Source organism: Neoarius graeffei, chromosome 16 (genome assembly GCF_027579695.1).
Source record: "Neoarius graeffei isolate fNeoGra1 chromosome 16, fNeoGra1.pri, whole genome shotgun sequence".
Classification (NCBI taxonomy): domain Eukaryota; kingdom Metazoa; phylum Chordata; class Actinopteri; order Siluriformes; family Ariidae; genus Neoarius; species Neoarius graeffei.
In genome coordinates, this window is record NC_083584.1 from 6,524,788 (window position 1) to 6,550,252 (window position 25,465).

A 25,465-nucleotide genomic window follows, 5' to 3' on the forward strand; every position below is an offset into this window, starting at 1 on the left:
GGAGGAAGGGGAAGGAGAGCAGGAAAATGGAGTAGATGAGGAGGAGGAGAAGGAAGAGGAGGAGCCTGACAGGTCAGGATCATGTGAATGTAGTCATTCATTTGAAAATAGAACTGAGTTACTAAACTTTTTAAGGACTTGCACAATCTTGGAGTAAAGTTCATATTCAGACTCGGCACCAAAAAAGAAAAAAAAAAAACCCTGACATCAGTATTTATTGTGAAGAAAGTTCCTGGTATTCAGAGTCGGGTTACGCAGCCACGGAGATGGGCTTTCTGAGCTCCGCATTCAGATGATTGAAGTCGCCACCCCATGTATGCAACACTCACACAGAACAGCACGGTAATGACAGAAGGCTGGATATCTCTGTGTGTGTGCACGCAATTTCTGGATTTAAATCAAGTCAAGTCAAGTTTATTTGTATAGCGCTTTTAACAATAAAAATTGTCGCAAAGCAGCTTTACAGAATTTGAACGACTTAAAACATGAGCTAATTTTATCCCTAATCTATCCCCAATGATGAAGCCTGTGACGACGGTGGCAAGGAAAAACTCCCTCAGACGACATGAGGAAGAAACCTCGAGAGGAGCCCGACTCAAAAGGGAACCCATCCTCATTTGGGCAACAACAGACAACATGACTATAACATTAACAGTTTTAACATGAAGTCAGTTTCGTTGATGTTATAAACTCTTCATTGATGGAAACTTGAGTGCAAAACTGTTCATGACAACTGCGGTCCTAAAGTTAGCAAGTCAACTGTAGTCCTCAGCCATAAAAGCATTACTGTAAGAGTCCAGAGCGTCCTCCAGGTATAACCCTCAACTGTCCTCATGGGGCCGTCCTTCACAGGAGCGATTACTTGGAAGGCTGTTCCATAACTGTGGAGCTTTGTAAGAAAAGGCTCTGCCCCCTGATGTAGCCTTCACTATACGAGGTACCGCTCGTAAATCCTCACTACTTGTGCTTAATGGATAAGTCACATAGATATTCGCGCACAAACAGGAGTTAGACAGTGCGTATGTTCAAATCTCAGTGTTTCCAGTACACTCACACTGAGTAGCGATGACAGACCATGTTTTAAAGTCATCATCATGGTGTTGTGTAATGTATCAAATTAAAGAGCATGAATTGAAAACTTGCTTAATTTTGTAAATATGTCTAAAAAAAACCCTAAAGTTATGAACATTTGAAAATCCAGTGTTTTATAAAATTTCCATTTCGGTCCGTTGCCCCAGTCACAAACCAGTGATCATTTCCCACTGGTTTAATTTTCCATTCATGAAAAAAAACCCAGCAGAAATTAATAGACCAAAAAGCTAAAAATAAAGAAATTTAGAATTTTGAGCATTAGGGTAAGAATTACAGATAAAGCCTTCTTCTTCTTCTTCTTCTTGTAGATCACAATTCTGCACCTCGAAGGCTTAAAAGTAACACAGCAGTGAAATCTGTTCATCCTTTGTGTTTAAACATAAAAGCCAGAATTTACTGGGTATATTCACTTTAAACTGTGGACGCCGAGCATGACTAATGACAGTGGTGCTCGAAAGCGCTGTGTGTAAGAGGCTCAAACTTTTGGTAATTCTCTTCAAAACAGCACCACTGATATTTATACACCTTCTCATTTTTTCTCCATGAAAAATGTATTCGGAAAAGCATTGATTTTTAGGAAGGATACAAAATTATCCTCAGTGGCCTGATCTTCTGTGGGCACGAGACAGCAAAGTGTTCAGGCGATTTTATTGGAAAAACAAGTCAACATGAGAAAGTCGACCACTAGGTGGGAATCAGGAGTTTCAAGCTGATTGAACCAACAGTGAGTGAGCTGGAAACAACAAAACACACAGACCGGTGACGAATATCACTAAAAAACCCAAGATGGCGGCATCCGTGAGTTTGGTGTATTGCGTTATACAATGTTAAACACTTAAAGTAAAAGCTCATCAGAAAACCACACAAAATTCACAATATTTTCTGTAAATGTTATTTATTCTTGAATCGACATGAGTTTTATGTAGATTAAACACTTTTAAATGTTTTTAAAGGCCAAACAAAAGCATTCTGATCTCCTATATACATGTATGGAAGGTTGATCAGTGCAGCAGCGCGCTGTCAAGCCTACATTGGGTCTCTTTCTGTTCAATCAAGTTTCATTTGTGTAGCACTTTTATAAATGGACATTGTCATAAAGCAATTTTACAGAAATATATAAATTCTGGATATAACTTTTACATACAGGATAGGAATTGATAAATTTACCCCTAATGGTCAATACGGAGGCAACAGTGGCAAGGAAAAACTCCCTGAGAAGTCATGAGGAAACAGTTGTTGTTGTTTTTTTATACCCCCATTCCAAAGGGGGGGAGGGGGGTATACTGGTTTACCTCTGTCCATCTGTCTGTCCGTCTGTCCATATCTCCGTCCGTCCGAAACACCCTTTTTCTCAGCAGCCACAAATCGTAGCTACTTGGTACCAAACTTCAGCTTGGGGTTCTTTACCGTGTTTACCGTTTTCAGGTCTGTTGCACATCGACTTCCTGTTTACCGTCTGAATGTATTTATGAAACATATAGGGTGGATTTTGACACTATTTCAAGAAACAAAATGCTATTTCAAAATGACAGTTTAGCAGGATGCTGTTTGAAATCCCTGGGGAGAGACCCTGCTCTTTACTTCCTTGTTTCAGGGTTCATTATTTGTTGAAGTCAACATTCATAATAAGTGTCCTATTCCTTCGATTGCTTGCGTTCTGATATAAGTGAGAGCGGGGGATACGTAAGGAAGCAGGAGCTCACGGTTGATCTTGTTTAAACTCCTATTCTTTAAGATGCATCAAAGAATGAAATATAGCTTTTTTTGTTTTGTGCCCCCCCAGGAAGCATCTGATTTTAATTAATACAATACATATTTGTTTTAAATGTTAAGTGTGAGTCTGTTATACCCTGTGACCTGTAGTTTCTTACCCACTCATAACAACCACTTGTATAACTCGAGGAAAGAGACAGAACCACTCGAATCCCGCGCTGTGAAGGGAACATGCAACATATAATTAGAAATTAATTGTACTGTACTGCAATCAGTGTAATTGTTTGAGAACGCACGCTGTAATCTATAATCTCTGATTATATGATTAGATTTTATTTTAGTTAGAATTTCATATTTTCTGACTTTTCTTGTGCTCGTTCTCTTAAGCTGAACCCCGTATTTAGCCTTCAGTTACCGTAGCTCTCCTTCTCTTCCTTATCTCCTTCATCTCTACATCTGCTCATTTTTGTTTTACTGCCGTAGAGGAATTAAGTAAAGACACCGCTTCTTAGGAGCAGTTAACTAAACTGCTTCTTCTCATCCCTTATGTTTTGTCCAATAAGCTCAGGTTGTGGTGTTGTTTTTTGTAAAACTATACACCTATAATATTTGTTAAATTGTCCACGCCTTCAATTTGAGCTTGTATTGTATAAAACCCGTTAGTGTTCTTTGTACGTGGTTCAAAAAAATGCAGTGATTTTCATAGAAGATTGATTAATTTTCATAGCTTGGCTTGAGTCCGATATTAAGAGTGTGTGTGTGTGTGTGTGTGTGTGTGTGTGTGTGTGTGTGTGTGGTTTTTTTTTTATTTTTTATTTCATCATATTATTTGCTCAGTTTTAAAGGTGCTGGCTGCAAAGTCATCTGAAATTTAAAAAATATATATATTGTGCATGGCATTTTCCTCTGTCTTGCAAGAACAATATCATGCGGACGAATGAGATGTGGTCATTTTGGTGTCCTGAGGGTCACTTTTTCTCCATTTTGGGACCGTTTTTATTCCTCTTGAGTAAACAGTACGGCTCTACGGAAACAGGAAACAGCCGAACGCGAAGGAGGAACTTGAACTAATTAGCATAACTTTGGAACTGTGTCACACTAAGATGGCGATGCCACCAAGAAAACATCATGACTCTGCATCGACCTCGGAGAGCTTTGTGTCGCAGGGATGTAATTTGTGGTTGATGTTCGCGAATAGATCCATGAAACAAAAGATGAATATATCTTTTCTCAGCTACTGCATTTCTTTCTCTGTAAGGTCAAATTAGGTGTGTAACTCCATACTCACTACCATGGAGTCGAGCCCATGCACTCTAAGGCTAAGATAGCTAAGCGCTAGCTAGAATGATTGAGTTATCTGTTGTAGGTGCATTTGGTAATTATTAAGTGATCAATCTCATTAAATCAGTCTCATTAAATCTGAAGGTTAATACTTAAATTGAATCAGTCTCATTTGAATCATACAATTGAATCACTCATTGAATCGTTTAAAGTGAATCATTTAAAGTGAATCATTTGAAGTGAATAATTTGAAGTGAATCATACCATTAATTTTGGTTCTTAATAATAAATTACCAAGCAGCCAAATTATGGTATATTCCAAATTATTATGATCACTTACTGTATTACATAACTCAGGGCTTTTCAAAGTGTGGGGCGCGCCTCCCCTAGGGGGCACCAGAGTTCTTCAGGGGGAGCGCAACGTGAGGAAAAATAAACCAGAATAAGTTACTCTTGCGGACATTTAGCGAGCTTCAGCTAGCCTTTGCCAGAGACAAAATGGACCGATTTTTAGTACCTAAAGCTACAGTGAGTGAGGAGACAGAGTCTGGGCCAGGCAAAAAAACAGAGCCTCCAGGATTTCGCGATTTGCAAATTCAACCAATCCCCGCGAATTCAGGGCGGTGTTGCAATTATATCCAATCACCGCAACTTTCCCGCAAATTCGACCAATCGTTGGCGTCATCTTAAGGTGACGTCGACAAACTACCGCAGTGTTGCCAGATTGGGCGGTTTCAAGTGCATTTTGGCAGGTTTTGAACATATTTTGGGCTGGAAAACGTCAGCAGTATCTGGCAACATTGCATGATGTGCGAGTCAGTGATTATATAGGCTTAAATTCTGTTACTGAAAGTGTGTTATGTTTACAGTGAAGGACTGTGTGCACTTTGTTATTTTTTTACTTAATACAAGAAATTAATGGATGCCAACATTTTTGCCAAAATGGTATTTTATTTTCCATTGTTTAGGCAGCTTCAGCATCATACTGAGAGATTCTGTTCAAATTGTTTTTTTTCTTCTATGAAGCCTGAGCCATTTATTTTATTAGTTTATAATTATTGTTTAATTTAGTCTTCAGGAGAGACTGCCTGCACACAGTACTAGTATTAATAGTTTTTTTTTTCTTACATGAAAGCTGAGGCATTTATATTATATTTTAAGGTAATAGACTGGTACCAAAATTCAAAAAAGTGCTTATTTAAGGAGTTAAAGGCATTTTTGAGACAAAGTCGGCAAACAGTCTTATTTTGTCAATTTGGGTGTGCCGAATTCAAATCTGCAATATGCCGAGCTCTATCTGACCTCTGTTGACCTCTAGAGGTCATTGAACTTTGGGCCTGTAAACGTCTCAGCTGAACCCAGTTTCTCAGCTTTCTAAGGAATGAAATGTACTAAAATGATTAATGAAGTTAGCAAACGGCCTTGTTTGTTAAATGTTTGGGTGCTGAATTCATTTTTCATTTGTAAAACGACATATGACCTCTGATAACCTCAAGGTCATTAAACTTGGCCTATAGGCCTATGCATTTAACGGCATTTTTAAACTGACTTTACTCCCCCAAAAAGAATATGAACAGACAAAAAACAAATAGAAAGGAACAAATACAACATTAAATGCCAGTCCATGTACATGTGACTTACTTTTCACAATGAGAATGCCTCGGCGATCACCTTACATAACATTGCATTACATTTAGCGGTTATTGTTTATACAAAGCTACTGAAAAAAGGACAGATTCAGCAGCATACAAAATGTGGGGGCATACAGGGTATACAGGTTAATCAGGGTTAGTATATATGAGAGTTTTTTTCTTTGTTGTTTGTTTTTTGTTTTGTTTTAAACGGGGTAAAGCCTTTACAAAAAACAAACAACAATTCTGGATTTTGGTACCAGTCTATAACTTCATGTTGTGCTGTGAGGTTCTCTGCACTTTAACTTTTGAACCAACAGGAGCATTTGGATAAGTAAAGCCTATTTTTCTGCATTTTTGTAGTCCTGGTAATCTTTTATATTGGTAAAGTTGTTTATAGGACCATTTCTCAGTGTCTGTTTTTTTTTAATCAATAGGTTTTCAGTAATAACTTAATATTTAACATATCACTCAATTTTAATCACAAAAAGAGAAAATCGCAACAATTTCTCGCAACTTTCACTTCCTCCCGCAATGTAATCGCAACAAAAACCTAAAAAAACACCGCAACTTTCATCGCAATTTTTTGGAAAACCCCCCGCAACATCAGACATTTTAGCCCGCAACAATCACAAAAAAGGCCCGCGGAATCCTGGGGGGACTGATAAAAGAAGGAAGTCTGACCACGATTATTTAAAGTTTGGATTTTCATGGACTGGATCTGAAGATGCTCCACTGCCACAGTGTGTTGTCTGCCAAGAGGTGCTAGCTAATGATGCTATGAGATGTTTAAAATGTGTAAAAAAAAAAAGTTGTTTTAAAAAGCACAGATGTTTAAAATGTGTAAAAGAAAAAAATAAAAATGTGTACAACAACCATTTTTTTTAAATACGAATGGAACATTAAGTATAGCAACAACAAAAATTGTAAGGGGGCGCTGTTGTTTATTTGCTCTCTGAGGGGGGGCTCACTCTCCCACACTTTGAAAACCCCTGACATAACTTATATGCACCCCTTTTAGAATTCTTTGGAGATTGGGCAACTTCAGAAATATTGGAACACAAATAAATACACACAGTTTCAATAATAAATGAATTTATTATAACAAAGATAAAAATGGATAATAGCAGATGGAATCATTATATACAAATATGATATGGTCATATACTTGAGCGTGTGTGTGTGTGTGTGAGAGAGAACAAAAGATTAGCTTTGTGTGCTAATTAAGATGTGTGTGTGTGTGTGTGTGTGTGTCAGGCCTGGTGAGGCCTAGCTTGGTTGCTAGCTAAGACAAAGGAATGTTATCTAAGTAAAACAAAGAATTAGCACGTGTTGCTAATGTGTGCTTGTGTGTGTGGCCTGTGTGTGTGAAAGGCCCTATGGCCTGAGCAGAAGGCTAGCATGGGATGCTAGCTAGGTATGTCTGTGTGTGAGGCCTTGTGAGGCCTGGTGACCATGTGTTTGTGTGTGTCAGGCCTGGTGGGGCCTGGTGACCACGTGTTTGTGTGTGCTTAGATTAACCTCGTGTGGCTAAACTAAGACAAAGGAATGCTAGCTAAGGAGGGTGTGTCACCACGTGGGGTTTGAGAACAAAGGATTTAGCTCTGGTTGCTAGCTAAAGGTGTGTTTGTGTGTGTTAGCCCATGTTTACATTAGACCGTATCAGCGGATCATCAGATTAACGTTTTTAAAACGATTAGTGTGCACACAGCAACACCAATACACGATTTGCGTGCACACAGCAACACCAATACACGGATACGCTCGGCTCCGCAGGCATCCTGCGCTCCAAATCACTCCGCCCTGAACAGCGAGTGCCCTCTGGAGGGTGCGCACTCCGGCCTTGCGCAGCTCACAGAGCGCGCGAGTGAAGTGCACAAGCTGTGATTCGGGACTGAGCCGCTGTGTGTGTGATCCCAGCGCAGATCACTTACCACTTGCAAGTGGAAGGATGGCAAGCCTAAAGACAATCATAACTACACAATGGGCAGTATTTGCATCAGTATTTTCATACTTTTATACTCTTTAATGAAAGGTGATACAAGGCGGAAGTCCGCACCGTTTTTCAGCAGTCGCGTCACATGACCAATGCCAGCAAATCAGGAAGGTGGATGTCACAGTGACGTTGTCCAATGACGACGCCAGCTAGAGCTCAGCACAGCGTATCCGCGTATTCTCAATGTTTACACAGCACCGGAGCTGACACGATCTGGACTGAATACGTGGACGCTGGCGGACTCCTGTTTCCCGGCGTTTCCAGGCGGTTTAATGTAAACGGACAGTGCATCCGTGAAGAAAACAAGACAGATACGGTCTAATGTAAACTTGGCCTTAGAGACAAAAGATTAGCTCTGTGTAGCTAACTCCACGTGGTGGAGGCCTTGTGATCCCTTGAGACAATACAATTAGCCCTGGAGGCTAATGGAACAAAAGAATTAGCCGTGTGTTTAGCTAAGGTGTTTGTGAGGCCTGGTGAACTAGTGACCACGTGTTTGTGTGTGTCAGGCCTGGTGGGGCCTGGTGACCACGTGTTTGTGTGTGCTTAGATTAACCTCGTGTGGCTAAGCTAAGACAAAGGAATGCTAGCTCATAACACTACTAAATCCACTGAGATCTTGATGAGATCAAGACGTGTGATAAGGAAATTAAAGTGTTAGTGAGGAATAAAGAGAAGCATGCACAGCCTATCTATTAAAACAATTGAGAGATTAAAACAAAACAGATCAATTCAATTCGACATGCTGCGTGTTGAACAGTGTAAACAAAACGTTCCTGAGTTTGAATTCACACTAGTTCAATAAAAGCAAATTCCTAAGACTAGCTTTAATTATTATGCCCAAAAATGCCAAGTCTTACTTCCGTACTTCGCTTCTACGAGAGATTATGAGAAGATGTCCCGAGACTTTTGGAGCTTTCACCATTGTGGAGATCTCCGTGAAGCATGGGGGATTTCCTTGAAGAGGCTGAGTTCACAGGAGCCCGTAGAGACTTCTGTAGAAACAAAGAATTCTTGGTCCGACGCTTCGTAGCTCGTGGGAAGGAAATCTTTGTAGAACAATGTGCACAGCGCTTCAGTTAAGAAAAAGAAAGGGTCCAGCCGCTTTCCTATAACTTTGAATTAAACTGCTTGGGCGGCAGTCGTGACGTCACTTCTAATACAAATAAACCGGTTGTAACTCAAGTTGAGTTTAAAAATCGCGTGACTCTGGAGTCTACCTTGGCCAAGGGTAAGAAAGAAATCGCGCTAAATCGTGGATCTTGCAAGAAAGAGGTGTTTTTGGGTTTGCTCACGGAGCGAGCAGCCTCTTTGTGTCTGCAGACCGCTGGTCCCGAGACGGAAAGAGGAAGAACGGAAGTTTGTTCCGTTATTTATGCCTTCATGGAGGACATGATGTTGGTGATCCCGCCCCGGCATGACGCAGGTCAACGCGGAAGTGGGCTGATGGGAAATGTAGTTTCTTAAAGGGACGGTGCACTGTACCTACACTGTCCAGAAAAATGACACGTCATCTAACCTTGCTCTGTCTTGCAGTTGCACTCACTAGGCAGGCTTTCCTTTTCTTTTCCGTTGCTGGAAGAGCTGAGTCCGCCATGAATTCAACTTTGCAGTCAGAACCTTTTAAGTAAACTTTATTTAAAAAAAATAGCTGGTGTCAATGGTACATTGTTTGATAACTGATGAAATAAAAACCATTCTGAGCACGTTTTTTTTCCTCTTTAGATCTTCCTGTTTAGCACTGACCTTCACCTCTGTCCCTGTCCTGATCCTATAGCTGAACCCTGTCCTTTCCTCTTTCTCCCTCTGTCCTGTCCTTCCTCTGTTCTTCATTCTTTGACTCTTCCTCCATCATTCATACTGCTGCATTGCTGACAGTGGGTTTACATCCAAAATGAAACACAGGGCTCAGACAGCTACACCGGGCTCCAACATCACCAAGAGCTCCAGCGTCGGAGGAGAAATGTGCTCACTCGGCAGGAATGACGACGATGAAGATGACAAGAAGAGGCGCTCTAGCTTTGGGGCCAAGATGGCTGCTATGGTGGGTTTGGGGAAGAAGAGCCAGAGCACATCACAGCTGGATCCAGAGGGTATGGCCAAACCTCTTTTTCTTCTTCTGATTATTATTATTATTATTATTATTATTATTAGCAGTAATAGTTCTAGTCCTATTTTATTTTTTACATTCATTTTATTTTTAATTTATTAATATTAAAACTACTTAGTTATCTTTACGACTAATAATCAAACTATTACAATTACAACTACCATTATTTTTCCCAAAATGTTTCAGCTACTATCATGATGACCAAACTACTGTTACTAGTTACACTACCGTTCAAAAGTTTGGGGTCACTTTGAAATGTCCTTATTTTTGAAAGAAAAGCACTGTTCTTTTCAATGAAGATCACTTTAAACTAATCAGAAATCCACTCTATACATTGCTAATGTGCTAAATGACTATTCTAGCTGCAAATGTCTGGTTTTTGGTGCAATATCTCCATAGGTGTATAGAGGCCCATTTCCAGCAACTCTCACTCCAGTGTTCTAATGGTACAATGTGTTTGCTCATTGCCTCAGAAGGCTAATGGAGGATTAGAAAACCCTTGTACAATCATGTTAGCACAGCTGAAAACAGTTGAGCTCTTTAGAGAAGCTATAAAACTGACCTTCCTTTGAGCAGATTGAGTTTCTGGAGCATCACATTTGTGGGGTCGATTAAATGCTCAAAATGGCCAGAAAAATGTCTTGACTATATTTTCTATTCATTTTACAACTTATGGTGGGAAATAAAAGTGTGACTTTTAATGGAAAACACAAAATTGTCTGGGTGACCCCAAACTTTTGAACGGTAGTGCATACTGTTGCCAGATAATTTTAAGAATAAAACTACACACTTATTACTGAACCTTCTTTTGCTACAAGTTAAACTGTAACCCCAAATTTAAAAAAAAAAAAAGTTGGAACGGTATGGAAAATGCAGAAAGAAAGAAAGAAAACACTGATTTCTAAACCAACAGCCAATAACATCAGTGGATGTGAAAAATGGAGCATACAGGAAGAAAAAGATACAGAAAGAAAACTATCTTGGATTTGAAGAAAAATGCACAATAATTCAATGAGACACAGAGACGGTGTGCACTAAACAGACTGATTTACTAATTATGGTCACAAAAAAAAAAAAAAACAGTGACAAGAAGGCGGCAAAGACAGGAGCAAAATATAAACTCAAAACTGTCACAAGGCGCTAGCAGCCCTGAAACCACAGAGCTAAGGGCACCAATAACAATATAAAGTGTATCTGTGTTACCTGTTATGAGAGCATGTATTTAATTCCAGTGATAACACATGCACACGGTATTGTTTTTCAGGAATACTGGTCTGACATGGCCTTAATTTCCTTCCCTTGGTGATTTCCTGTGTGTTTTGCTCTCTGCTGGTTATCAGTGAAAAAAAAGATCTCTCTCCACTTCTGTAGCACACTCAGATAAATGATTGATAAAATGGAAGAATAAAAAGACCTTACTGAGAAATCATTACAAAACATCAAGCTCGAAGCTCTTCATTCACTTAAACCGAGACACCCCACTGATGCCTGCTGAGGGGAAATAGGGTTATTTAAAAAGGCACTAACAGGATGGTGTGAAGCTAATCCTTGAAACTCACGTATTGATGCCATTGAGCGTGTTTTGCTAATAATTATGGCAATTTATAATGGCGGTGCTGGGTTAGTGTTTTGTTTTTTGGGGTCTTTTTTTAAACTGGTGATGAAGCTCATTTTGGGTCACTGGACATGGTGTGTGTGTGTGTGTGTGTGTGTGTGTGTGTGTGTGTGTGTGTGTGTGCTTTCCATGGATCATCACCTTATAGTGGTGGAAAGGTGTGTGTATGGACCCTTTTCACATGACGTCACGACAAACGCGGCCGCCATTTTGGACACGTACTACCAGTAGTTTACCACAGCCAACATTGAGGAACGGCAGCAAAGAAAGTGTTTATTTTCAGCAAGACTTCCATCATGCCACTATATTGTTGTGTACCTGGATGTAGTAACCATCAACAAACAAGGCAAGGGTTATCGTTTTATCGGATCCCGGTAGATGCTGACCGACAGAGAAGATGGATAGCGGCATACCAACGCTTGTGTAGTGACCACTTTGTTGGAGGTAAGACGAATAAAATTAGCCAGAAAAGGCATTACATTGCTGTTAACATTCCATTCTAGTTTACTGTAATTATGATCTGGCAGCTATTTACACCGGATCCAGTGTAAATAGCTGCCGGAGCCAACGTCCGAGCTAGCGAGCTAGCGCTGGCTCCGGAACCTCGGATGTTGGCTCCGGCAGCCATTTACACTGGATCCGGTGTAAATAGCTGCCAGATCATAATTACAGTAAACTAGAACGTCCGAGCTAGCTCGCTAGCGCTGGCTCGCGGCCGGCTAGCTCGCGGCCGGCCGGAGCCAGCGCTAGCTCGGAGGTTGGCTCCGGCAGCTATTTACACTGGATCCGGTGTAAATAGCTGCCAGATCATAATTACAGTAAACTAGTAAATACAGTTTTCTGCATCTCGCTCCTTTTTCTTTTATGTTTGTCGCCTTCCTCGCATTCAAACCGATTCGAGCCGAAGTCCACTACATGTCCAAAATGGCGGTCGCTGTTACGAAGGTCACGTGACTGAAAAGGGTCTATAGGGTCACCCTAGGCAGTAAGGTCAAGAGGGAGGTACCAGACTAACTATGATCAAAGAAAGCATGTTGGGGGCACATGCAAGACCTCTGATATCTATAAACGGGACAGCCCTCTGCAACTACCCTTACCTGAAAGTTGTGAAACCTGAAAGTGTGACCAAATTCCTGGAGGAATGGTTTGTGCACCCCGTCTGCCACATAGTCATACCGCTAACTCATTGCTTCCATTATACTCTGGTGATGGAATTGGGTGGCTGGAGAAGGTGATGGATGTGACTGGGAGCTCCTAGTCTGAGTCCAACACAGGAGGCGTGGGTGTGATGGTCACTGAAAGATGGAATTTGGAAGAGCATCCTCCTGCACCAGCTATCCATGTGTCTAAGCAGCTGTATTTTGGGGCTGCACTGCTCACCCCCATATGCGGGAATGAAAAGATTATCCGAACGTTGCCTCTTCCTTCTACCCTGGATGACAAACTGCAGCTATTAGGGCATCCCTTTATCTTCTTCTTTTGGCTGCTCCCGATTAGGGGTCGCCACAGCTGATCTTTCATCTCCATTGCTCCCTGTCTCCTGCATCCTTCTCTACCACACCTGCCACTTTCATGTCCTCTCTCACCACATCCATGTATCTCCTGTTTGGCCTTCCTCATTTTCGTGTGCTTGGTAGCTCCATCCTCAACATTCTTCTTCCCACATGCTCTGCATCTCTTCTCAGGATGTGCCCATACCATCTCAGTCTCATCTCTCTTAACGTAATTCCCAAGCTCTCCTCATGTGCTGTCCCTCTGATGTGTTCGTTCCTTATCCTGTCCAACCTGGTCACTCCCATCGCAAACCTTAACATCCTCAACTCTGCCACCTCCAACTTTGCCTCCTGTCTCTTCATTAAGGGTACGGTCTCCAATCCATACATCACAGCTGGTCTCACTACTGTCTTATACATCTTACCTTTCACTTTTGCTGGGACTTTCCTATCACAAATGACTCCCGAAATCCTTCTCCAACTGCTCCACCCTGCCTGCACTCTCTCTCTCACCTCACTATCGCAGCCCCCATTTTCCTGCACAGTTGACCCCAGGTACTTGAATTCACCAACTTTCTTTACGTCTACTCCTTGCATCTTCACTACACTCTCATCCCCATTCTCATTGATGCACATGTATTCTGTTTTGCTACTGCTCACCTTCATTCCTCTTCGTTCCAATGCATCCCTCCATCTCTCCAAACCCAACTCAACCTCCTTTCTACTTTCACCACATATCACATCATCCGCAAACATCATGTTCCATGGTGACACTTGCCTCACTTCATCCGTCAAGTTATCCATCACTATGGCAAACGAGAAAGGACTCAAAGCAGATCCTTGATGGAGTCCCACTTTCACCTTGAACCATTCAGTCGTTCCAACTGCACACCTCACTGCTGTTTCACTGTTCTCATACATCTTGCACCACTCTAATATAACTTCTCATTCACTCCACACTTTCTCATACAATACCATAACTCATCTCTCGGCACTCTATCGTATGCCTTCTCCAGGTCTACAAACACGCAATGTAGCTTTCTCTGGCCTTCCCTGTACTTCTTCATTAACATTCTTAAAGCAAAAATTGCATCCGACGTGCTCTTCCTTGGCATAAACCCGTACTGCTGTTCACAGATTGCTACCTCTCTTCTCAATCTCGCCTCCAATACCCTTTCCCATAGCTTCATGGTGTGGCTCATCAATTTTATTCCTCTGTAATTACTGCAGCTCTGTACATCTCCCTTATTCTTGTATATTGGGACTAGCACACTCTTTCTCCATTCATTTGGCATTTCCTCATTCTCTAGGATCTTATTAAACAATCTCATTAGGAACTCCACAGCCATCTCACCCAAACATCTCCAAGCTTCAATTGGGATACCATCTGGTCCGACTGCTTTCCCAGTCTTCATTCTTTTCATGGCTGCCCTCACCTCATCCTTACTAACCAACTCTGCTTCCTGATTTGCTGTCTCCAATGAATCTGACCTTTTCTCTCTTGGATTCTCCTCATTTAATAAATCCTCAAAGTACTCTTTCCATCTTCTTAATACACTCTCTTTGTTTGTCAGCAGATTTACATTTACATCTTTCATCACTCTTACCTGCTGTACATCCCTCGCATCCCTGTTTCTCTGCCTAGCTAGTCTGTACAGGTCTTTCTCTCCTTCTTTGGTCTCCAGTCTTACGTACAACTCCTGGTGTGCATCTGCTTTTGCCTTCGCTACCGCTCTTTTTGCCTTCTGTCTTGTCTCTCTGTATAACCACCTGCTTTCCTAGTCTCTCTGATCATCCCAATTCTTCTTTGCTAGCCTCTTCTCTTTCATAATTTCCTGCACTTCTTTGTTCCACCACCATGTCTCGTCTTCCTTCCTGATGACCACCCTAGCACCTTCCTTGCTACCTCTCTTACTAGTATAGCAGTGGTATGCCAATCTTCTGGCAGACTTCCATTACCGCTCAATGCTCGTCTCATTTCTTCCTTAAACTCCTTCTGATGTTCAACCTCTTTTAGTTTCCACCACTTAATCTTCGGCTCCACTATGTCACGCTTCCTCTTTTTCACTTTCAGGCTCATCCTGCACATGACCACTTGATGTTGTCTAGCTACACTCTCCCCTGCCATCACTTTACAGTCTCCAATCTCCTTCAAGTTACCCCTTCTGCAGAGTATGTAGTCCACCTGTGTAGATCTTCCTCCACTCTTAAACGTCACCCTGTGTTGCTCTTTCTTCTCGAAGTATGTATTGACTATTGCCAGATTCATCCTCTTTGAAAAATCAACCACCGTTTGCTCTTCCACATTTCTCTCTCTTACACCATATCTGCTCATCACATCCTCATCTCCTCGGTTTCCCTTGCCAACATGTCCGTTGAAATCTGCTTCTATCAGCACGCGCTCCTCCCTTGGTATACTTTACCACTTCATCCATCTTTTCCCAGAAAGACTCTTACTTTTCATTCTCACATCCAGCCTGTGGGGCGTACGCACGCACAACATTGATTACCACTCCTTGAATCTCCAACTTCATGCCTATCACTCTATCTGACACCCTCTTCACATCAATCACACTGTTGACCAACTCTCCCCTCAAAACAGTACCAACACCATTTCTCTTTCCATCGACTCCATAATAAAACAACTTGCATCCACCTCCAATGTTCTTGGCCTTGCTTCCTTTCCACCTCGTCTCCTGTACACACAAAATGTCCAACTTCCTTCTTTCTATCATACCTGCTAACTCTCTTGCTCTGCCAGTCACTGTTCCCACATTCAGTGTTCCTACCCTCAATTCTAAGCTCCTTCCCTTCCATCTTTCATGCTCTCTCCTAACATGCCTCCCCCCTCTCTTTTTCCTTCTCCATTTTGGTGCAACAGTAGCACACTTTCCACTGGCACCCTGTTGACCAACAGTACTGGAGGCAGTCGTTAATCCGGGCCCCGACCGATCCGGTATGGTATTCTTTTCAATCCGCATGTTAGACTTGGCACAGTTTTACACCGGATGCGCTTCCTGACACAACCCTCTCCAATTTATCTGGGCTTGGGACCAGCACCAAGAGTACGCTTATGTACTCCCAGTGGCTGGATTTAGGGCATCCCTTTTTGTGGTCAGAAAAACAAGCAAACTATGGATATGACACTGGCTACCTAGAACTTCCACACCCTTCTTGACACTCATGGGGAACAGAAAGACACAGTAGGCAAACTGCTCTTGTTGTCCATGAGTTGAGAGGTATAACATCGATATCGTAACATTGAGTGAAAGTCAAATCTCTGGAGAAGACTCACTGACATGTTGGTGAAGGGTATACTGTACATTCTTATGGAAGGGCTGCTCAGAAGGCAAATTCAGGTTCTACAGAGTTGGCTTTGCTGTAAGAAAAATACTACTTAGCGTCCCTGAGGCCCCTGAGGGCATTAATGAGCAACTCATGACCTGGCGCATCCCGCTAATTAAAAAACCATTTTACCACCCTTAAGTGTCTATACTTTATCTCACTTTGGATGCTGATGAGAACACAAAGGATGCCTTTTAGGAATGTCTTAATGCTGCAATATGTAAAACCCCCAGCTCAGATAAATTAAAACTTGCATGTGACTTCAATGGCCCAGTGGGCAGCAATGCCCAGCTCTGGGAAGGAGTCATGGGAACTCATGGCATCGGCAAACTGAACAGAAATCTACTGCATCTTCTCGCTCTGCTCATAACATCAACTCATCAAAACAAACAGTTTTTCCAGATGAAACATCAACACAAAACTTCATAGATGCATCCCAGGTTAAAACACTGGCACTTCCTGGACTACATCATTACCTGACCTCATGATCAAAATGATGTATTCATAACCATGGCTGTGCATGGAGTTGATGGCTAGACCAACCATCGGCTAATTAGATCGCAATTCAAGATGAAAGTGAGCCCAACACACACACAAAAAAAATCAGCGGTAAAAAAAAAAAAGGCTTAACTGCACGGCCCTGGGGTCCTGGGAATGTGTTAAAAATCTCTGCGAGAAACTGCGAGTGGCTCTCTACCATAGAGGTTACATTACATTGACACTGAATGGCCATTGCTGAGCTCAAGAGTGCAAAGTTGCCTCTGAGACCCTTGGTCTCATTCAAATGTGCCACCAGGTTTGGTTTGACAACAGCTCTACTGCCATAAAACAGCTTCTCCAACAAAAGCATATCTACACAGCCCTTCTCTACAATCTTCATTGGCTTGAGCTCCTCTGTCTGTGGAAAAACATTAAAGCGGAGACTTAAAAGCAGTTCAGACTCAGAAAATAAGTGGTAGCTAAAAAAAGACACTGAAATCCAAACATACACAGATACCACTAATACTTTCTACCCTGCTATAAAAACACTTTATGGTCCACGAAAGCTAAGATCAGGAGATGGGTTAATACTGCTAAAGGATAAGCAACAAATCATGGAGCAATGGGCAGAACATTTTACTCCCTGCTCAATAAAAGCAATCCCTCCAATCCATCTGTACTTGATGCATTCTCTAATCCTACACTAGTTAACCTGATTGATGAACCCCCAGAGTTTTCAGAGATCCTCTCAGCAGTCAGGCTTCTAAAAACAATGAGGCCCTTGGACCTGATGGGCTGCCTGCAGAGGTCTTAAAGCATCAAGAATAAATACATACATACATACATACATACATACATACATACATACATACCTAAAGCTACAGAAGATGATCCAAAAAATATGGGACAGTGAATCTAACCATCAGCAGTGGAAAGACAGTAATATTATCACCATAAATAGGAAAAAGAGAGACAAGGCAGTATGTGGGAACAGTTGTTAAAATCCTCTGAGAAATCGTCTGGACCATACTGAAGTAATTTGGAGTAACTTGGGGGGGTAGCACTATTTGATTTAGACAACATGCCTACCATTTTAAATGTGAAAATTGTTGTTTTATTGTGACACAAACAATAAGATGAAAAAACAGAAATCTAGAGTGTGCATAAGTAACCCCCCGGGGCAATACTTTGTAGAGCCACCTTTTGCTCAAATTACAGTTACAAGTCTCTTGGGGTATGTTTTCATTAGCTTAGCACATCTAGCCACTGGGATTGTTGCCCATTCCTCAAGGCAAAACTGCTCCAACTCCTTCAAGTTAGATGGGTTGTGTTGGTGTACAGCAATCTTCAAGTGATGCCACAGATTCTCAATTGGATTGAGGTCTGGGCTTTGATTAGGCCATTCCAAGACATTTAAATGTTTCCCTTTAAACCACTCCAGTGTAGCTTTAGCAGTATGTTTAGGGTCATTGTCCTGCTGGAACATGAAGCTTTGTCCCAGTCTCAAACCTCTGGCTGACTCGAACAGGTTTTCCTCCAGAATTGCCCTGTATTTAGTGTCATCCATCTTTCCTTCAGTCCTGACCAGCTTTCCTGTCCCTGCAGGTGAAAAACATCCCCACAGCATGATGCTGTCACCACCATGCTTCACTGTAGGAATGGTGTTCTCAGGGTGTTGGGTTTGCGCCACACATAGCATTTCCCATGATGGCCAAAAAAGATCAATTTTAGTCTCATGTGACCAGAGAATCTTCTTCCATGTGTTTGGGGAGTCTGCCACATGCTGTTGGGCAAACTCCAAACGTGTTTTCTTAAGCAATTACTTTTTTTCTGGCCACTCTTCCATAAAGCCCCACCCTGTGGAGTGTATGGCTTAAAGTGGTCCTATGGACAGATACACCCATCTTCGCTGTGGAGCTTTGCAGCTCCTTCAGTGTTATCTTTGGTGTCATTGTTGCTTCTCTGATTAATGCCCTCCTTGCCTGGTCTGTGTAAAAAAAAAAATTAAAGCTGTAGGCATGTGTAAATCAAATGGTGCTAACCCTCCAAAAATCCATTTTAATTCCAGCTTGTAATGCGACAAAACAGGACAAACACCAAGGGAGATGAATACTTTTGCAAGACACTGTAGTCCCAAACCAGAGGACCTTGAGGAGGCCATGGCTAACAGATCTATGTGGCATTCCCTATGCCAACAAGGGATTAATTATCTAGAGGAAAATTGGACACACCTCAGGGAAGACCAGCGCCAGAAGAAGCATCACTTTACTGCACCTTTTGTTCCTCAGCTACTTGATCGAAGTCCCTCCTGTCCTTGCTGTGGCAGGATCTGTGGCTCCAGGATTGGTTTGCATAGCCACCTACAATGGCCTCACCACCACTAAGAAGGATAATCTTTGTTAAACATGCATCTTACATCCACTAGTCTATGTCTGTGTGTATGTGTGTTAAACTGAAATATGCAACTATAATGTTTTAATACACTGATTAAAAAAAGTCACAGTTTGGGTTTAAATAAGCAAATACTTAAGAGCCTTTGATTGGATAATTACTGCAGTGATTAATATGTTTCAGCTGGCATGAGGTCTTTTTAACCTGAACTGATGCAGTGAGTAGCTTCTCATTTCTTAAAAACCATGTCAGAAGACGTATCCCATGGTCATGAAAAAGATGTTACTGTGTCTCAGAAGGGTCACGTTATTGACCTGCATTAAGCAACCAAGGAGATTTCTGAAGTGACTGGAATTGAGTGATCAGATCCCTTAAACGTTTGGTGAAGTTGAATTGTAAAAAATCGACAGTAGAACTCATGGCTATGTTTAATCACGAAAGGAAGAGCATTCTCACGTTCACAAGGTGACAAGAACTCCGAGGATTGGGACTAAACAGCTGTGTGTCCATAAGAAAACCACTTGATAGTGAGAATCTTCAGGAGAAAAGGTTTCAATTTGCTAGGGAGCATAACGATTGGACTCTGGAGTGATGGAAAAAGGTCATGTGGTCTGATGAGTCCAGAATGACCCTATTCCAGAGTGATGGGCATGTCAGGGTAAGAAGGGAAGCTCCTGAAGTGATGCACCCATCATGCATGGTACAAGCCTCTGGAGGCAGTGTGATGATCTGGGGTTGATTCAGTTAGTCAGGTCGAGGCTCAGCAACATTATGGGGAAATAAAATGAAGTCACCTGACGACCTGAATGTACTGAATGACCAGTTTATCACCACATCAGTGAGGTTTTTCTTCCCTGGTAGGATGGGTGTATTTCAGGATGACAATGCCAAGATCAGGCTCAGAAAGTGACAGAGTGGTTCAGGGAGTATGAGGAATCATTTTACACATGAATTAACCAGCACAGAGTCCTGACTTTAACCCCACTGAAGGTCTTTGGGATGCTGGAGAAGACTTTATAGAGCGGTTCAAATGTTTTGTTGTCAAAATCTCAGTGAAAAATGAATGGAACTCTAGATGGAAATGAATGAATGTGATGTTGCATGAGGTTGTCAAAACAATGTCAGGGTGAATACATGTGGTAATCAAAAAAAAGCTAAAAGCTAAAATCAGCCCAACAAAACATTGGAGTGTGTGACTTTTTTTGCTCATACAGTGTATACACAGTCCTGATTCCAGAAAAGTTGGGATGCTGTGTAAAACATGAATACAATCAGAATGCAATGATTTGCAAATATTTTCTGACCTACAGTGCCCTCCACAATTATTGGCACCCCTTTTAAAGATTTGCAAAAAAAAAAAGTTAGAAAAAATCCACCTTTTGGTGAAGTCGCTTCATCTCACACAGAAAAAAGGAGAAAAATCCATCCTTTAATAGAAAAAAAAATATTCAGAGAAAAACAAATCCCTCATCAAGAAATAATTATTTTCAGTAAAAAACATGTGCCACTATTTTTGGCATCCCTTGACCTTTCAAATAAAGGTTAGATTTTTCTCATTTTTTTCAGTGTGAGATGAAGCGACTTCACCAAAACATGGATTTTTTTTTCTAACCCTTTTAAGTCATCTTTACAAGGGGTGCCAATAATTGTTGAGGGCACTGTATATTCAGTAGAATACAGTACAAAGACAAATTATTTAATGTTCAAACTGATAAACTTTATTGTTTTTTTCTTTTTGGTAAAGATACGCTCATTCTGAATTTGATGCCTGCAACATGTTTCAAAAAAGTTGGGACGGGGCGTGTTTCCACTGTGTTACATCGTCTTTTCTTTTAACAACATTAAGCATTTGGGAACCGAGGACATTAATTGCAGAAGTTTTGATTGTGAAATTTCTGTTGTTTCTACCTCATCAATACACATCTTCAAAGATGAAGAGATGAAAAAAAATTCAAACAACATTGACTACTTTTTTTTCGAGTGGGAAGTAATTAGCGCGTTCTTATTAACACTACTCTGCTATACATATCAAGGTTTCCTTTTTTTTTAACTTTTGAATGATTTATTAATAACTAAGCATACGTATTTAAACACAAGTTTATAAAGGTTTACGAACACTGTAGCGAGCTGAGTTTGGATTTTAAACATTAATTAGAAAAGTCTTTAAACAGCTGCACAGAGCCATGTTACGGACCAAGCGGACTCTCTTCGACCTGTTACCCATCGTACATCAGTTTCTAAAGTGCACTATAATTGGTTTGTTATCAACACCTGTGTTTAAGTGGATCAGATTCTTTAAACATCTTCTCATTGACCCGTTCAGGCTTTCCTCGTCTAACCTTGAATCCTGAAAATTGATGATTGAATGAAATCTTGTGTAAAGTACAGATGCTCAATAGCTACGTCCAAATATTAGCTACTTCAGACTGATGGAGTATTTGATTATTGCTCTGTTGTGGTGTAAGAGAAAAAGTTGCTTCATTTTTCTATCATGCAGGGACCACACTGAGTAAAAGCAAAGTTCATACAGAGGATATGATGACATTTCATCCAAGTCTTCCTAGTAATTAAACAAAGATCCTCCAAAATAACCCGGATCTTTCCTAAACAAAGCGTTTCTCTTCTGGTTTATTGGAGGCTCTGTGGAAGTGTAGCCTGGTGTTTGGCCTTGAGTGGACTGATTCTTATAAACACAGTATAAAGGCCATAGTCACACAGCACCACAAAGATAGAGGCACACTTTAAATAGCTCCATAAAGAGTGGAACAGATAAACACAGCTCTGTTTGAGTGGATATCTCCAGTGTGGTTTAAACTCGGTGATGAGTTTAATGCCAGTATATCTATAAGACGATTTTAGAGAGAGTGTGTAGCACTCACCACAGCACAGGCACATCATGGCTGAAATTCGTTCTCTATTCGCAGGTGTTGATCTGTCGGTACTAAAGGAGGTTGAGTTGACAAAGTATGATCTTAGAATGCAGTCCTCTGCTGCTCTGGAGATTCTGCCTCACAGATAGATCTGGGAGCAGCAGTCACTGATGCGGACGCAGCCGTTCAGAGATGTTTCTTGGTTTATTGAAACTCAAACATGAGGATATATCCACATTCAAGAGTGCGTTGTAGACAAACGATTGGCAGATATGATTTACGAAGCCATGTTATCTGTGTATGACAGGGAAACGTCAGTGGGTGATGAAGCATTACATAACTAGTCAGAATAACCTTATGGAAACAGAGAACAGATGTGCGAGTGAAGATAAATCTCAAGGATTTCACTAGAACTAGCCAAAACAAGTAGCAATCAAACCAACCTGTACCAGTTGCAAGCATGCCAGACAGACATCTCTATCATAGGGTTAAAGCGAGACGGCCTTTCGATTTCATAAAAACGGTGAAATTTAGTTCCGTCTGAAATGTGGTGATTGTGATATCTGTTTATTTCTGTAATATCTAACAAAATATCAGGCCATTCTGTGGCTGGGAAGTTATTTAATTTGAGGGGATTAAAGCAAATAATGTGCATGAAATCGCTCGCTTGGCGCAGTCAAGCAGACAGAGGAAGTCCGTGTGCGCATGCGCAGGTTTACCTTCTTCTTTTGGGTTTCACAGCAGCTGGCATCCACAGTGTTGCATTACTGCCATCTACAGGTTTCCCTTTGAGCGTGCACTGACAGTTCCATCATTCTGTCGCTAAACGAACAGCTGATCACACCGAGGTGCTCGCTGAGCGCCCATATTTATTAGTTTGGTCCTGCGTTTCCTTTCCTTCGTATAGAACATAACGTCTTTTCTTCTCGCTTTTTTCCGTTACTGTAGTTGGTCTTTCACGTTTCATTTGCACACTCACGTCCTCCATTTTTCTCTCCTGTTTCAAATTTGTATCCCACAATGCCTTGCGTGAACGGGGAAAGCCCACCACGTGATGTGATGCATGACGTAGTGTCTTGAATTGGGTCATGGGGAAGCAGGAAAAAATAGCAGAGAATTTAGGGACATGTGGAGATAAATTCATTAATTGTTCTATTTTAAAAAACGAATAAAATTGGAAGTCTGTGATTAGAATTCAGTAGCTTTCGGTCCAGGGCGGCACGGTGGTGTAGTGGTTAGCGCTGTCGCCTCACAGCAAGAAGGTCCTGGGTTCGAGCCCTGTGGCCGGCGAGGGCCTTTCTGTGTGGAGTTTGCATGTTCTCCCCGTGTCCGCGTGGGTTTCCTCTGGGTGCTCCGGTTTCCCCCACAGTCCAAAGACATGCAGGTTAGGTTAACTGGTGACTCTAAATTGAGCGTAGGTGTGAATGTGAGTGTGAATGGTTGTCTGTGTCTATGTGTCAGCCCTGTGATGACCTGGCGACTTGTCCAGGGTGTACCCCGCCTTTCGCCCGTAGTCAGCTGGGATAGGCTCCAGCTTGCCTGCGACCCTGTAGAACAGGATAAAGCGGCTACAGATAATGAGATGATGAGCTTTCAGTCCATTGAACAAAAATAATTGAGTGTCGGGGAAAATTCGTTTCACAACCTACACTTGAAAAATCTGAAAGGCAGCCTACCTTTAATATAGTTAACAAAAAGTAAGACTAAAACTAGTAGTGAAAATTTTAAGAAGACTAAATAAAAACTGTGATGAAAAATGCAGCCTGAATTAAAACCAAATAAAATTTCAGGTAAAATCAGCTTTGTTGGGGCGGCACGGTGGTGTAGTGGTTAGCGCTGTCGCCTCACAGCAAGAAGGTCCGGGTTCGAGCCCCGTGGCCAGCGAGGGCCTTTCTGTGTGGAGTTTGCATGTTCTCCCCGTGTCCGCGTGGGTTTTCTCCGGGTGCTCCGGTTTCCCCCACAGTCCAAAGACATGCAGGTTAGGTTAACTGGTGACTCTAAATTGAGCGTAGGTGTGAATGTGAGTGTGAATGGTTGTCTGTGTCTATGTGTCAGCCCTGTGATGACCTGGCGACTTGTCCAGGGTGTACCCCGCCTTTCGCCCGTAGTCAGCTGGGATAGACTCCAGCTCGCCTGCGACCCTGTAGAACAGGATAAAGCGGCTACAGATAATGAGATGAAATCAGCTTCGTTTTCATTTTCATTTGGTTTTCCCCCTTAAGGCAGTGTCTAGCTCCAGTAGGTGGCAGTAATGTTAGCTTCTGTAAAACTCCAAAGAAGAAGATGCTTGCTGTGCAATACCTGAAAAACTGATGCTAAAACTAAATTAAACTAGTCAATTCCTCAAAATGAAAATTATGCACTTGTATAACTAAAACTAAACTGAAATTTAAAAAAACAAAGACTAAATTAAAAATAAAAACTAATGAAAATTTCAAAACTCTGATCTATTAAACTTAAATAATTATGGATGTGACATTTACACTGTACAGTCTTAGTGTCAGTGAGATTAATCATTTTATTATTTTTATTCTGCACTGTGTGATGCGTTTACATTGTTTATTTATTCCTCTTTAGTACAAATCCACAGGTGATTATAGAAAATCGTGCGTGCTGATTGGTCGAGAGATTCAGACTATTTCTCGATAATCACCTCGAGCGACTCGGCAAAATGGCGGCTGAACGCTTCGTCACCATAAGTGAGGAAGAATTACAAATGATGAAAGTGCTGTTCCTAAAAGCACTAAAGATGCTCCGAAGTTTGGTCTAAAACTATTCAAAGGGAAGGTGGGGTTGGGATTTATTTTATCGATTTCAAAACAAAGGATTTTGTGTGACTCGGCGTAGATAAAGTTATTACATTTACCTGAAGATTTTGAAGTAATATTTAAAAAAATTTTTTCTTTTTTTTTTAAATAGTCACCTGTGTAATTATACTAAAGCAATTATCCGACTCAGGCTCAGTGAATATTATTTTATACGCTTATTATTATTATTATTATTATTATTATTATTAATTGACATTCACTTCACCTTTAGTGAATAATTGTTAAAGCGGAACTGAAGTCATTTTTAAACTTGCTTTATTTCTTAAAAAACGTGATTCCATTACGTTTTTGGTTTTAGTAACCTTATATCGTGACTCGTATTGACAACTAATTACAATTAAATATTATACTTATCGGCCTATTCGGTGTTTAGCCGTGTTGAATTTAGTTCATTTGGTCCACGGCAGGCGTCGCTTATCCGCGTGATCTTCATGAGATTTGTGCGAGACTTCGAAACGTGAAGCGTCAGCCAGGTGTCAGTGCCGCCATTATTTATATATTATATATATTTATATATTATATTACATATTTATTAATATTATTAATATAATTAATATTAATTAATTATTAATTAATATAATAAATTAATATATATTTATAATTATTTATATATTTATATA

The 25,465-nt window shown here is 41.1% G+C and overlaps 2 protein-coding genes across 2 annotated transcripts in view; one reads left to right on the top strand and one right to left on the bottom strand.

The window, feature by feature from the left end:
- Window positions 1-25,465, top strand: part of rims2b (regulating synaptic membrane exocytosis 2b) — a 242,987-nt gene that overhangs the window by 165,370 nt on the left and 52,152 nt on the right. Inside the window, exon 30 of the mRNA XM_060942429.1 lies at window positions 9,592-9,806. Coding sequence (XP_060798412.1) covers window positions 9,592-9,806 — 215 coding nt within the window. The remainder of the gene's footprint in view (window positions 1-9,591; window positions 9,807-25,465) is intronic.
- LOC132900376 (NACHT, LRR and PYD domains-containing protein 12-like) overlaps window positions 1-25,465 on the bottom strand; it is a 296,795-nt gene that overhangs the window by 97,406 nt on the left and 173,924 nt on the right. The window lies entirely within an intron of this gene.